The sequence below is a fragment of the Electrophorus electricus genome, chromosome 11 (genome assembly GCF_013358815.1).
Source record: "Electrophorus electricus isolate fEleEle1 chromosome 11, fEleEle1.pri, whole genome shotgun sequence".
In the NCBI taxonomy this organism is placed as follows: domain Eukaryota; kingdom Metazoa; phylum Chordata; class Actinopteri; order Gymnotiformes; family Gymnotidae; genus Electrophorus; species Electrophorus electricus.
In genome coordinates, this window is record NC_049545.1 from 6,471,823 (window position 1) to 6,487,106 (window position 15,284).

The window sequence follows — 15,284 nt, forward strand, 5'->3', positions numbered from 1 at the left end:
CTCTCAGCGCTTTCGGAGCCGCCGCCGCTGCTGACGCTGCCGCTGTCAGGGAGATGGAATAGTCAATGGGGACCGCAGCCCCTCCAGCGCGCGCATCCTCCGAACGGACGCGCGCGCACTCATTTGAGAATGGGGCTGAGCATACGCGCGCGCGAGAGCTCTCCGACATCACCGCCACCCCTCAACCCCCCTACCCCCCAATCATAGCGTGCTAGTGACGCCTCTCTCTCTCTCTCTCTCTCTCTCTCTCTCTCTCTCTCTCTCTCTCTCTCTCTCTCTCTCTCTCTCGCTCTCTGTCGCTCTCTCTCTCTCGCTCTCTCATCCGCCATCCTCCGCTACCTTTTTACTTCAAGCCTCGGGTCTCGTGCACGTGAGCGGCAGCGTGCTATAAGTCGATGCAGCCATCGAACTTAAGTCGCGTTTGGTTGGCAAGGATGAATTTTGCACTTACAGGACAGGTTGTATAAATGAGTATAGTGTACTGCACATGTCTCTATTTTGATGAACAAGTTAAATTACACTGAAAATTACTAAATCTTTCTGAGGGTTTATTTTATTTAATAGATGTACACATTTAAAAGATGTATACACTGTAACTACTGTCATTATTCAACCAGCTGAATTCAACGAAAAAGGCTATTTCAGCGCCATATTCATAGTCGCTTTTTGGTAAAGCAGTATATGAATATTGTCCAGCGAAGCTGCACTTCATACCGAGTTAAATGCCTTTCCTAATGTAACACATCTGGTTCTGATATTAAAACACGCCTGTGCTTAATGGTAATTCGGATATAGATGCCTAACTGGAGGTGTTAACTGGGCTAAATATGAAAAAAAAAAAAAAAACAGTTTTTTTAAGTAAAATTTGCAAGGGATATTTCGCTTTTTCTGCATTCTTATTCAGTAGTGTGTAGGCACAAAATGTTAATCGTTAAATTATTTCATTTTCAAATTATTACGTTGTTATATGATGTAAATATAGCACAACAGTAAATAAACAGGTTAATTGAACTGACAACAATATGACAACCTTTAATTTGAAATCTTGCTCGTGACCGTCTCTCACGTGGCTTTGTTGCAGTTTTTGGAAGCGCAATACCACAGCAGGACACATCGTTGGTAAGAAATATGTTTTGTAAAGCTATCCAACTTATTTTATATGAATTACATTTATACATATTTGTAGATGTTATGGCCATGACATGCGATCCGAGTGCGCTTAGTGGTATTAACGGAGTGGACAAGTGAACCCTGACGTCCGTAAATCTGAAGATAGCATTGCTAGCTAAGCTAAGTAAAATAACTCAAAAATATAGCCTAATGTTTGTGTGGTAAGGAATGTCAGTGTTGATTATTAAAGAACGTAGATCGTTGCACATCTGCATAGCTCAGTTAACGGGGCATTCGTTGTTTACTGAAACCTACATTACATAGCCTGTTTTGGTTTTGTTCATTTTTGTCGTGATTTTACAAATTATAAATATAAGATTAGGTACGATCGGCAATTAAGGGGTACAAGCAACTTGCAAGTTGTGCAAATCTTTTAATAAATGCAATATAGTATAAAATCCCAGTAACTGTTTTACATTGAATCAGTGACTTAGTTCAACCAGGCTTGGTGTTCGCAAGTCTAATGTGAAGCATTGTGGTTGTCGAAACCACCCACCATGTGTGGTTGCTGGTGACTTCTGACTTTGCAACATTTTAAAGACAAGGCAATGTGTTTACAAACTGGCACTTTGCATCTATTATGAAATGCTGGTGATTTTGTAAGATTTTGATAATGCACTAAAATGCTTAGAACTGTACTATGCTGCACTAATAACCTGCAGTGATTTTCTGATAGTACCATAAAAGGATTGTCTTGCTTTGCATATTATTGTATTGTAATCATGCAGCCTGTAAAGTGTCAGAATAAGGCAGATGTTTACAAATCAATTCTGATAAGGCTTTACTTGAATAAGGGCAATCCAGATACGTTGTCATAAAACAGGCTGTGGTCCAAAACATAAAAGCATGAGCACAGGCAGAAGTATCAGAGGCCATATCCAGAAAACCAAAGGCAAAGTCCAAGATACGAAAAAGCTGACAGCTGGAAAAAAAACCAAAAAAACCCAAAAACATGACTCAAATGCTGAAGCGAATCAGGGCAATAACTTTACAAAGACTACAAATGTGAGAGGAACATAAATGCACAAAACAAAATTAAAAAAACATGCGTACACAATTATAAAGCTGGGGATACCGATCTAGGTAGATGATGCTGATAGGTGCATGCAGGTTCAGAGTCCTCCACCTGACAAGAGACGGCATGATGGGAAATGGAGTCCGTGGTAGCTAAGATGGTAGGTGGCATGACACAGCCTGCCTTTGAAGATTTCTTTGTGAAAAAGTTTTATTCCATTGAGTTCAGCCTTCCTGTATTCTCTCTTTTGAGTTCGAACTGCTGTAGCATTTCTTCATGGTACTTTCTGTTGGCATAAATGAAGTAATTTTAGCTCTAACTGGAGCAATCTCATTCATAGAACTAACAGTTTTTGAGTTGAGGCTGTCCAGCAGAGCATCAACAGAAAAGTGTATCATTACTGAAACCTCTTCTTAAAACTGATGTATTGGGTCTTGAATTCTTCTGAAGCTGACATATCAAAGAACACATAGTAATGATCCAACAAAGCCACATCAATAACAGAGGCTGATATGATGAGATCTTTTGAGATAACCAAATCCAGGGTGTGGAGGAGCTGGGCTGATTTTACATTGTGCCTGAAGGCTGTCTGATATATGACATAAGCTTGTTATATGGCAATGGAATTTGGGTCAGTTAATTCATTCCCCACTCACCCTTTCCTGGGCGGTCTTTTTCTGTCAAGCTCGGGTTCTCTACCAGAAGCCTGTTAACTTGAAGGTCCTGCATAGTATCTTAGCTGTTCCCAGGACTGCATTCCTCTGGATGAAGATCTCAGATGTTGTTCCTGGGATCTGCCCTTGGTATTTCTCAGACTTTTCATGTGCCTTTTTTCCTGTTGTTGCTAACATTTGGGATTACTACATCTCTCACTATTACCATCTTCTGCTGTTTGTTGATCGCTGCTGTCTAGTTGATTATCCATTACCATTTTGTCAGTCTGCCCCTTAGGACCTTAGCTCGGTCATTCTCCACCACCTCCGGGGATGTATCCAACATTGGCATTGGAACTTCCAGCTTGTACCCAGCACAGATGTTTCTATATACTGCAAGCCACTTGGTCTGGCGTTCCATGTAAGCTCTGCCTGCTAACATCTTGCATCCTGCTGTTATGTGCTGGGTTGTCTCAGGGGCATCTTTGCAAGCTTGTATCTGGGGTCTTTCCTGGTGTGGTAGAGACCAGCCTGTATTGATCTTGTATTCAGAACTTGTTCTTGTGCTGCCATGATTAGTGCCTCTGCACTGTCGTTCAGTCTAGTCTTTTCCAGCCATTGGTAGGATTTTTCCATCTTTAGTGTTCCTTCCCTCCATGCATTGTGAGGACTTTCCTTGTCCTGATGTCATTGGCTTCTGTCTCCTCCTTTGGCCATCTTATTATGGCAGCGGGGTATCCGATGACTGGTAGAGTGTAGGTATTGATAGCCCGGATCTTGTTCTTCCCATTCATCTTACTTCTCAGGACTTGCCTCACTCTTTGTAGATATTTGGCTATGGATGCTTTTCTTGTTGCTTCTACATCACCAATCTTGGTGATGATTTATCAGAACTGCAGAAAGGTATGATGAAGGTACCTGAGAAGTACAACAATTTATCCATCTATGAGGCCTTGGAGACATCACACAACAGTCAGTTTTGGTTTTTACCACTACATACACCATGCAAATGCATAGGGCCCCAGAGATCAGGCCACAAGCATTTGGCTGGAAAAAATGTAAAAATCAAGGCATTCTTTATTTAATTGTTCGACACCAAATACTGTAAGACACTAGCTAGCTAATCAGTACTCTTGAATGCAGTCATTTATCCCAGTGGCCCAAAAAATAGAAAATTAAGGATAAGAAAGCAGGCTGTCCAGTTCTTACTGTTCTATTTTGCATTTCAAAAATTTTAAAAAGAAAAAATGATTAGGGACCCCAGATATCACTTTGCTTAGGGTCCCAGAAACAACAACCTATCTAAAGGGATCTAGTAACCATTACTCTAGCAGATGTGCAAGAAAGGGTCCCAACTATGAAGAACTGGACAGCTCCAGGCCCTGACATGGTCCACACATACTGGCTGAAGAAGCTAAACACACTCCATGAGCACCTAGCAGCACAAGTGTACCAGCTGCTAATGGATGGAGTCCACCCTGAATGGTTAACTGAAGGCTGGACAATCCTGATCCTGAATCATTAATAGCAGGCCATAAATTAAACTGACCATAAAGGGGCAGTTCTATCCAACCACTAGCCGATATCCTGCCTCTGCACAACATGAAAGATCCCGTCAGGCATCATTGTGGCTAAGATAAGTAGGCACATGCCCAATACATAAGCAGGGAACAGGATGGCATTGGCAAGAACACCAGAGGAACCAAGCACCAGCTACTGGTGGATAAGTCACTTGAGACTATAAGACCAAGCAGACCAACCTATGCACTGCCTGTACTGATTACAAGAAAGCCTGTGACTCAGTGCCCCACACATGGATCCTGGAATGCTTGAGGCTAAATAACATCAACAGAACTCAATGAGCCTTCATCAAGAACTCAGGGGGCTGTGGAGGATGATCCTAGAGGCCCACATCAGGCCAATAGCACAATGCTCACCCTCAAGTGTGGGATTTACCAAGGAGATGTCCTGTCTCCGCTGTAATCACAGTGTAAAGCTGTCATGTATGTGTCATATCACTTTTCATTAGTAATTTGTAGAATTGGATCACATACTTCCTAATGCCATTCCTAAATCACATAATCACGCTGTATAAAGCCGGCTAGTTACCCATCTGATTAGGTGTTATATGACAGTTGTGTGTATCATATTGCTTTTCAGTAGTAACCTGTAGAATTTAACCACATACTTCATGCCAGTCCTAAATCACATATATTTTATTGATTAGTGAGAATATACTCAGATAAACTGACCACAGTACGCTGTTTCAGACACACCTTAGCCTTCTCTGTAAACAATACTTTGTCTGGGTTAATTTAACTACACTAGATTAATGGTGTTTTTGCTGTGTAAACATATTTCTCGCTCAGTAGTATTAAAATAGCAAAGTATGGTATTGAATTTCACAGTTTAATTTATGGCCTGCTATTAATGCCACACCACTTAGCTGGCCGATTGGTAAGTGATGGAACACTCAAATATGTGCCATCAAAGCCTGTGGCAAGTAGCCCTTATTGGGGTCAGAATGACCAGACCTTAGCCAGAATGATTTTGCATTGGACACTGGCAAACTGAATGAAAGTTTGAAGCACATATTTAAAAAGTCATAGCCCATATGTCCCAAAGAAATGTGACCCACTTTGGACAGAGATATGACACAGGATGGCAAACTCTATCTGAGCCAGAAGTGGCCTGGTTATTTAAAGGCTTATTTAAATGTGCGTTTTTGGCCACTTTTGGCTTACATGCCTCCCTGATCTTGAGAGTATGTGGCCCTCAGCTGACGAACTGGAGCAGGGATGTGACCCAGAATAATCTAGTCTAGAAGCCTTCTGGAGCATTTAAAGCACTGGTGTTTCAAAACAAACATTTTATGGTATGATTCAAACTGCTATACATGAACTACACTGTCAACTAAATATCCGGATCTGTTGCTCAAAATATTTATATCGTATTGTCTTCACGTGACATCAGCTGACACAATTTAACATACTTTTATTATTAACATTATTCGAGCGAATGTGGTTCCGTTGTGTTTTTATATGGCCAGAAGATGGCATTAGTGAGGTGGGTCTCAACATTTCAAAACCTATAAAGAACTTTCAGCACAATAAAGATATGGAGTGAAAAGGGGTCTTCGTCAAGGTTGTAAAAGCACTCTGTTGTTCATCATCGTCTGTCAGATTAAGAACAATGGCTTTAGGGGTTATAATATTGTAATATAATATTGTAATATTGTAATATAATATTGTAGATATACATAATTGTAAGCCAATTTGCAGATAACAGGACACTTTTTAAAAGTGTTAGATTCCTTTGCTTCTTCAGTCAGTTTGCTAGAGAGGCAGGTATAAAACTAAATGTGAAATTTTGACCTTTATGAGACATGCGAATTTGTAAAGACAAAGTAGAGTCTTTGAAGGCGCACATTGTCTTGAAAAATCAGCACCAAATAGAGTCACAAATCTGGATGAATAATTTGCCATCATGTCAAATTAACTTCATTTACATGCACTTAATAATCCAATCATATGTTGCAAATTAGAAATTGTCTGACTCGTGAAAACCCAGAGATTTCCCATTACCTGGATACCCAACCGCATGTAAACACATTGATTGGACTATTGACAAAATCTGATTTTCTGCAGTTATCGGACTATTAAGTGCATGTAAACACAAAAATACAAAGATGTGTGCAAGGCTCTCTTAAACCTGAAACCCCCTTTCCACCAACAACCTGGCAGTGCTGTTCCTGTGAATTTGCAAATGTTTTAGGAATAGGCCGCTTTCCACTGGTTTGTATCTGGATGTGGGAGTTCTCTAATCCAGAAATGGAAGTTGGAAGAAGCAAAAAAATAATTGTCTAAAATAATATTTTTTCTGTTTTTTTTTGTTGTTTTTTTCAGTACAATTGATTAATAATTGTTGCTATTTTTGCTGCAGTTTTGTGCTTTTAGTTGTAAATGGTGGAAAAATCAGTAAACAACTTTACGTGGTGATGCCAGGGCTCTGCTCTTTGGCTGCTTGCATCACAGCTCCATTGGGTCCAGTCCAGTAAGACAGTGGGACCAGAACAGCACTAATTCTGCCAGTGGAAAAAAATAACCTTTTTTTCTTCTTTATATACGTATGGAACTGTTCAAGATTTTGGCATCAGTACCAGCACCATGCCAGTGAGAAAAGAGCTAAGAGACGGGGTGTAGAATAGTGGTGCAATGCCCCATAAACTGTTGCTAAGTCAATTTATTATAAGTGACTTTGGGCATGTTTTTTCATGTCACTTACAAATATTGCTAGTGGTAGATTGCAGGGTTTTTATTTTGGGGGAAAGATGTGGGGAGTGGGTATTCTCTCTAGTTTTGTTATTATTGTGCTTACTGTTGTTATTTGCTTATTTGTGCCTAGTTTGTCTTGTTACAGGATCCGTCCACAACCCCACTATCTCTGAACCAGATCATACAGGTGAGTGAAACAAATCAGAATTGCACGATTGATGGAGTTTCTTTGTTTAAAAGGCCAACAATGTCTTTGTTTTCTCTTCACTGATTTAACTTGTCCAGATTGTTGTATGCATCTTTATCACTTTAATTTTTATTAATTCTATTATTTATTAATTCATTTTTAGTTATTTTTTGCTAGCCAGTTGATTTTGATCAAGTTCTTTCAAGTTGCAGTATTTTTAAATATTTGCTTATGAAATGTAAGATTTTTTTTGGGCTTTTTATTTATATATATATATATATATATATATATATATATATATATATATATATATATATATATATATATATAAAAAAAGACAAGTGGCTTGTTTTGGGCTTGTTTCCTTTCCACTGACCTATTCTGGGTTTGTTTCTCCCATGAGATCTGTCACCACTGGCCACCTTTTTTTAGGTTGGAGCAACAGCCTCTCCAAATGTCTGTGCATGCCTGCAGTAGTCCATTCTGGCTAATTGTCTGCTTGAAGGTTTTCCTTTACCTTGACTAAGAACATGATCATTTTCCCCTGAGAAAAATAATTAGCAGTGAAGATACCAATAAACATATTGTCTCTGTGAAGTGAGGTCATTGTTCTCCCATTAATAATGTATTAATTACATAAATCGTACTGATGGATTATAAGTGATAATTATTATTTTCATTAACTAGTGGCTTTATTAGACATAGCTAGGATAATAAATAGCATCTTAGCCTTTTGGTTTGTAATGTTATGAACTTCCCACTGTTATGGTAATTACTAATCTAGCCGGAACAGCACCGATTTTGCTGGTGGAACAATTAAACATTGTTTTTGTTGTTTTGCTTTCTTGCTTGCATGTAACCATGCCTGGTGCAGAAAAATTACTTTTTGCTGCTCAGGACAGACAAACATGAGCTTCCGTTAGCGAGTCAATAGGCATGTAGCCGTACCGTGAAATACAATACTATAGCTACTAGACCTCATTTTGTATTCTGCCTAACTACTGCTAATCTTGATTTGGCACAGCAGTTTGGAGTTGTTCACTGAAGAATTTTCATGTCATACTTTTTTTGTTTGTTTTTGTTGCTTTGTTTTGGGTTTTTTGCTAAATATTTTAAGCATACATGTAGCATATAGGTCCCTAAAGTTTCCTTTTTATCCCTTTAGGTTTTCCAGAAACCTTTAAACTGGACCACATCAGTAGATATTTTCATTTAGTTTAGTTAATAGTACAGCTCTGCTAAGCACTGCAGAGTGTACCGAAAGATCACGGTAGCTCTTTATTGTAAATAATCACACTAGCTCAAGACAATGTCATAGCTGTTTGGCAGACGTGGTCTGGCCCAGTGTCGAGGCTTAAGATGCTTCAAAGCTTCACTGGGATATCCCATTGGACGTAGCTGTGTCTGCTGCTTTTTCTGTCTCTGATAGGACCCATGGGACCTCCCAAAGCTAAAATTAAGGCATTAAAAGGTAGCTCATCTGAGACAGGTTTACCATTTGCAATTGTGTCATGTTGCTTGCTGGAGGCTAGAGTTAAGTGCCTTACTGAAGAGTATAAGAGCATCAGTCAAAAGAGGGACATTAGAACTTCCAGCATTCTGCAGCAAAGTCATCTCAGATCAATATCCCCATCCCAAATATAATACACAAAGTGATTTACTGTGAAACAGCTTTACAGTAATGACATGGTATACTACATAGCCGGCTCTATAGTGCATTACTGTAATGAGGACTCAGCTTTAAACTCTTGAAAAATGTTAACAGACTGTACCGTTAAGTCTGATTTGAGCTCGAGTAGAATCTGCAAAAAAACTCTATTGCTCTATTACTGTGTATAACATATTTTCACCTGTGACCTTTGCCCAGGTATTCAATAACATTGATTCCAATGTTACCTGTTGTGGTAGTCCATGGTGGTGCGGGTCATATCCCCAAGGACCGAGCTGAGATCTCCTACGTCGGGGTAAAGGAGGCCGCAAGGGCGGCTTATAGCATTCTCCGGTCAGGGGGCAGTGCCATGGATGCTGTGGTAGAGGCTGTCGCCATGTTGGAGAACAACCCAGTATATAATGCAGGTAGAATAATTACACATGCAGATTAAAAATGTAAGGATTGGTGCCAGGCCAAGGCCCTCTCTGGCCACCAGAGGGAGGCCTCGAGTCAGGCACGCCATTAATCAGGCTTAACACCCAACAGCTGGGCTAGACCTTATATAATCCCAGTGACCCAGTCATTCAGTGCTGGGTCTTTGCTAAAGTTTTGAGCCGAGCTCCTAGCCAGTAACTCTGGGTATTGAGGTCTGTGAGCCCTTGTGCTATGCCTCTTTTCTGGTCTGTGAGGGTGTTTGTGTTTTTACATGTCCCCTCTCTTCTCCAGTTTTCCCCTCTTGTGTTTGTCTCTTTCCCCAAAACTTCCCTTAGCCATTCAAGTTCCTCCCCGTTTTCTGGTTTTGTTTGGGAAGTTTTAGTTTGGTTTTCCCCAGTGCATCAGGGTTGCCATTTCTTCCCGTGGCATCCTTTGTTCTCCCTTTTTCCACGCTCGGCGTGGTGTTTAGTTTTTTCCTTTTGTTTTACTTGGTTCTGCACACGGGCCCCCCATTGTTAGAGCGTGGTTGCTCACCCAGTAGGCTATTGGTGTCATTACCTAGCTGACTTGGGTCCAAGCCCACCTTACAAAAGAGAATAGTTTTACCCAAGATGTAAAAAAAAAAGTCCGAGATACAGATGTATTAATCAGTGCTAGACTAATTTAGTGTTTGGATGTGAGCTGCTCAGGTCGAGGGTCAGTGCTGAACGTGAAGGGGGAAGTGGAGATGGACGCTCTGGTGATGGATGGACGTACTCTGGCCAGCGGGGCTGTGTCTGCTGTTAGGAGAGTAGCAAACCCAATCCGGCTGGCACGCCTGGTCATGGAGAAGGTACCCTTGTTGAAATCTTATGTGAATTCCCCTTCCTAATATTTAAACTCTTAATCAAATAGATAGGATTAGGACAGGATTAGAATTTAGGCAATGGGGGGAAAAAAAAAATTCCCTACAAGTCCTAAACTAAATTTTCAATTATAACTGACAAATCGTGCAGTTGTCCATAAATATACAATATACAACGTCCTTCTCTTCATGCAGTACACAAGATGCAAAAGGTATTAACATACAACAAAACAAATCCAAGCACATCTTCCCTTACATGCACTCAGGAGAAGGAGTTTGATTTAAAGGCCAAAAAAATGCCCCGAAAATACCATAACAGTTGGGGAACTGAGGATTTGGAATTGATTTTGAATTGAAAGTTTGTCAAGTCAGTTTTATTTATAAAGTTTTTTGTTCACTTGCGAGTCCAAGTCCAGACCCCCAAAGTCGAAGGCAACGGTGACTAGGCAAAACTGACAAGGACCTTGACGGAAACCAAGACTCCGAAGGGGAATCCATTCTCCTCTGGATGGTGTTGGATACTAGAATCGTATTCATAAATGCAGTTTTCTTTACAGTTTACAAGGTTAATGTTTAAACAGAAATATGCAGTGTGGCAAAATGACAGGTCAGAATTCATGAGCGCATGGCAGGCTTAGAACATACAGAATTAGGACAGAGTTCATATGTTGCACTTGATTGTGGTTGATGTGTGGTTTATTTTCTGCGTTCACTGCAGTGCATAATCTTAAGGAGTACAGCCACCACAAAGTTTATCTTAATTTGTAATCTCATCAGCATACAGCATTCGCAGCAGATCAGATCATAATCTGTTCTGCCATGAGTTAAACACATGCTGCTAGAGTGAGAAACCCAGAAGTACACTTGAGTTTCACAGCTCTTCACAATCCGTGGGAAAATATCCACTCGTACAGTGGATACTTGCTGCGCTAATACAACTAAACAGTCATTATCTACTTCGTAGACACAGCTAGACAGTACATCACACAAACGTACATTCTTAAAAGAACCTTATACCATTTTCGTATAGTGAAAAGCTTCAGTTATAAAAATCAGTGAAGAAATGTCCATGTATAACTGTAATTTTGTGTATGTGTGTATTTATTAATCTCGGTAAAGGGAGCAGTACTCCAGACTTCTCTAATTCGACAGATCTGCATATGGCGATGCAAGATGGGTGGTGCCAAACTCAGGAATTTCACTGCATAACTGCTTTTACCCTGCTACATATACTGGGCATGGCATTTCAGGCTGATTAGGAATCAGCGGTTAGGGGGGATATGATGGTAGAATTGTCATTAAAACCATCAGCATGAGAAGACCAAAACTGAACTATTTGGCATCTCATGATATTGGCATGAGAAACATTTTGTGTTTGGATTTTATCCCGTGGCCTGAATTTTTATATTTATATATATATATATATATATATATATATATATATATATATATATATATATATATATATATATATATATATATATATATATATATATATATATATATATATATATATATATATATATATAGGGCTGTCCTTAAGAGCAGGCCTAAGGATGGCAAAAATTCAGGAAAGGTTTTGTATGAAAGAAGGTTTAGAACAACTCCTGTTTTCCAGCCTCCTTAAGCATTTAAGGAAAATCTTTAGTGCAGTTTTCCTTGAAAGAGGTGGTTACACCAAGTAGACTACTAAGGAGTGTAACATGTATCTCATTAGCTGTGCACTTTATTTTATATACAGGTCATTTTTTGCTCTTATAATCTTTATCAAGGGTATGACTAATTGAGGAGCTGACTGCATAATGCAGCGGAATATTGAGACAGAATCAGGACATGCCTCATCATGCCTAATCACAAAGGTGATTTTTTTTTTTTTTATTTCCTTATCAAGTCCAGTCAGGGATACATCAGCACTATAAAATGCTGAACAAAATGGGTATTTTTCAAACAGGCTGGTCTGAGCTTCATCACAAATCTGTTTTTGAAGCAAAAGCACGTAGCCAACAACAAGCTGAACAATCACAGTGTGCCTAGAAATATTATTGTGTGTGTTTACATTGCACCGAAATATGAAAACGTGTGAAATTTAGGTGGAAGTGGCCAACGTGGTCATTGTACTGAATGAAAAGGCACTGCTAACATTTAATAGTTGTTGCATTAACACATGTTAACATAGTTACATTTTACTTTTGCTATGCAGACTAGTCACTTATGTTTGACCGCTGAGGGGGCCTCCCAGTTTGCCAGGACCATGGGTGTCCCTGAAGTGCCTGAAGAGTCAATGATCACTGACTATGCCAGGATGCGCTGGAAGAAGAACTTGGACCCAGACACCAACCCTATGGAGTGCCAGACGTGAGAGCTCGTTTTACTGCAAACGTAGTACACATGGTCTGTAGACCACTGGTGTGTAAGTGGATTGGCTCTATTACAATGTTGTATACTTGGATGGGCAGTAGAAGAATACTCCATCTCAAGTATATTTTGTTGCTGATTCACTAATGTAGAGTGTTCTGAAGGTAACAAAAAGATGTGCAGTGGAGAAGTGCGATTGGTCAGCACAGAGAGCTAGGCCTGTAAACTGGGGGCATTAACAGCCAAGAAGGTGTTTGGAATGAAATTATCAGTGGCTTCAGTGAAAATGATTCAAAGACACCTCACTCAGTCGGACGTGAGTGTAGCACTGAGTATGCGTTTTACGTGAGTATGTGCTTTGCAGGGGCAAGATGGGCACCGTAGGGGCTGTAGCTGTGGATCTGGAAGGGAATGTGGCCTGTGCTACCTCCACAGGAGGCATGACTAACAAAATGGAGGGACGTGTGGGAGACACGCCTTGTGTTGGTGAGTTTAAGACGCCTACCTTCCTATGGTTTGGAGACTCCAGAGGGATGGTTTGAGAAAGCAAAGTTATGCAATGTGTGTAAATGAGTGGAAAGGAATACAGGCAAGAATGTCTCTAGCCATTACATAGCCCACTGAGTTAATACTTAGCGGCTTAGATTTAGATTGTCAGACAGTGCACCAATGTATCATACTTCCATCACTCATTCACACTTACTCTCAGTGCTCACAGTTCAGCTGATTTTCAAACAGTTGTAATTCTCTCTCAAATATGCCACTTTAACAAACAAAACAAAAATAGCTATTTGGTGATTTCCCTTGTCTCCATTGGGAAGGTTTATCTAACCATTCACTCTCCTTCTGTGAGTTAGGCTGTGGAGGCTATGCAGATAACCATATTGGAGCTGTGTCATCCACTGGCCATGGAGAAACCATCATGAAGGTCACTCTGTCCAGACTCATTCTCTTCCACATGGAGCAAGGTACTGTATGATCAATGACCAGATCAACAGGCTCAGTTTGAAAACACTGCTGCTGTTGTTGTCAGTAAAATCAGTTGCCAAAACAAATCAAACTCATTTGGGAATGACTACACTAAAGGTGGTATGCTGGCAAACCTTAAGATGACTGCCTGTTACAAAGCTCATACCACAAAAGCCAAAAGGTATATACTAATAGTATTTAGCTTTTATAGTTTGTTGTAAGTGGTAATTGTGATGCTATTCTTTCATACAGTAGGTTTACCTTATTACTTGTATGACTAAGCACTGATTCTTAGAAAGACATTGTATGAATACCTGAAAATGTATAAATACCATAAAACTGTATGAAAACCTGAATGCACAGCATTAGACTTTGGAGGGAGAGCTGCTCACAGTGTCCTCCTGCCTTTGACACACTACAAATAGGCACTTACACTGGAATCTACAGATCCGTAGAGCCAAGGATTAACGAGCCATCTGAAGCCACACTGAAGGGCGGTCCTACTGCTGGTTTAACTAGGCAGTGTCAAGCAAGAGGTCTATAAGAGGAGGGGATATACAATGACTGTGTGTGCGTGTGCGTAAGTGACAGTGAAAGACAGAGAGAAGTCTCCATATGCACCACAAGATTAGCTTGTGCTGATAAGGGTGGGTGGTTGACATGTATTTATATCACAACGGTTGGGGTAAGAACAGGACCACTGCTTTCTAGGAAAAAGCCCAGAGGAGGCAAGTGACGAGGCCCTGGCCTACATGAAGGAGAGGGTGCACGGTCTGGGCGGAGTGGTGGTCGTGGACCCCAAAGGGGTCTGGTCAGCTCACTTCAGCAGCCTACAGATGTCATGGGCTGCAGCCCAGCAAGAGCAGCTTCACTATGGCCTGTACCACGGGGAGGACTTCACTGAGCCAGTGTAGCAGATGTTCCATGCATACTCACACACACCACACTGATGAACTGATGATAATCTAATGACATGTGCACACTACCACAAAGGGAGGCATGATATCTAATTGATATCTACTTGTGATACTGTTTTATTACATTATTTTCAAAAGTGGGAACAATTACTTTAAGCTATAGATACAGTAGACGTTGTTCAAGCACACATACCAATCATTATTAAAACCTAACTGGCAAATAAAGTGGGAGTAATTATCCCTGAGCAGTAAAATGTAAAAACAAAAATGACAACAAAATGTAATGTAATTTTGTCATAAAAGACCTGGTATTGTAATTGTGTTATGCACTGTACAACTTGGATTTCAAAAGTTAAACCAATAATCACTCCTTCAACCCTCATGACACCTTACACTGTTTTACTGCTGATACCGTTTGTTCTCCACTAGATGGAGATAAATAGCCACTGTGATCAGGAATTGAAATTGGTTTACTGTTAAAATATGATGATATATCTTTTATACACCATGGAACCTCAAAAATAAAGTCCTGTTTGCAAAGCAGAATGCTCTGTAATAATTTGAAATTAGTTTTCAATAAATGTAGAGTACTGAAATTGCATTTTCATTGTTGGGCACCATTACACACCATCACATCCAGTTCTAAAAAAAATAATAAAATAAATATTGTAAAAACTAAACTAAAACATTAGTGGAGTACTTCAGTCAATATGTGCTTAAAGATATTTTGTAGTTTTGTTGAGCATATTAAAATATGTAATTTTTTACCACGTTCTGCTAGTTAGATTTCTTTTTTGGCATAAACATTGTATAT

The 15,284-nt window shown here is 39.9% G+C and overlaps 1 protein-coding gene across 2 annotated transcripts; it reads left to right on the forward strand.

The window, feature by feature from the left end:
- The first annotated feature begins 439 nt into the window (after window positions 1-439).
- asrgl1 (asparaginase and isoaspartyl peptidase 1) lies at window positions 440-15,016 on the forward strand. Of its 2 annotated transcripts, XM_027022970.2 has the most exons (9): window positions 440-458; window positions 1,082-1,119; window positions 7,243-7,299; window positions 9,167-9,375; window positions 10,075-10,217; window positions 12,430-12,584; window positions 12,949-13,070; window positions 13,442-13,552; window positions 13,979-14,256. In XM_027022970.2, exons 4-9 carry the CDS (start codon window positions 9,189-9,191, stop codon window positions 14,095-14,097), a joined length of 837 nt encoding a protein of 278 aa, XP_026878771.2. In that variant the 5' UTR covers window positions 440-458; window positions 1,082-1,119; window positions 7,243-7,299; window positions 9,167-9,188; the 3' UTR covers window positions 14,098-14,256. The 2 variants fall into 2 exon arrangements, with proteins under 2 accessions (XP_026878771.2, XP_026878770.2); XM_027022969.2 differs by lacking the exons at window positions 440-458; window positions 13,979-14,256 and adding an exon at window positions 14,265-15,016.
- Window positions 15,017-15,284: the final 268 nt, after the last annotated feature.

Bases quoted from the DNA above. Each gene is read 5' to 3' on its own strand.
- asrgl1 (XM_027022969.2), top strand. From the start codon at position 9,189: ATGTTACCTGTTGTGGTAGTCCATGGTGGTGCGGGTCATATCCCCAAG. The intron at 9,376-10,074 runs GTAGAATAATTA...TGAGCTGCTCAG, and splicing joins CAACCCAGTATATAATGCAG to GTCGAGGGTCAGTGCTGAAC. The intron at 13,071-13,441 runs GTGAGTTTAAGA...TCTGTGAGTTAG, and splicing joins GGGAGACACGCCTTGTGTTG to GCTGTGGAGGCTATGCAGAT.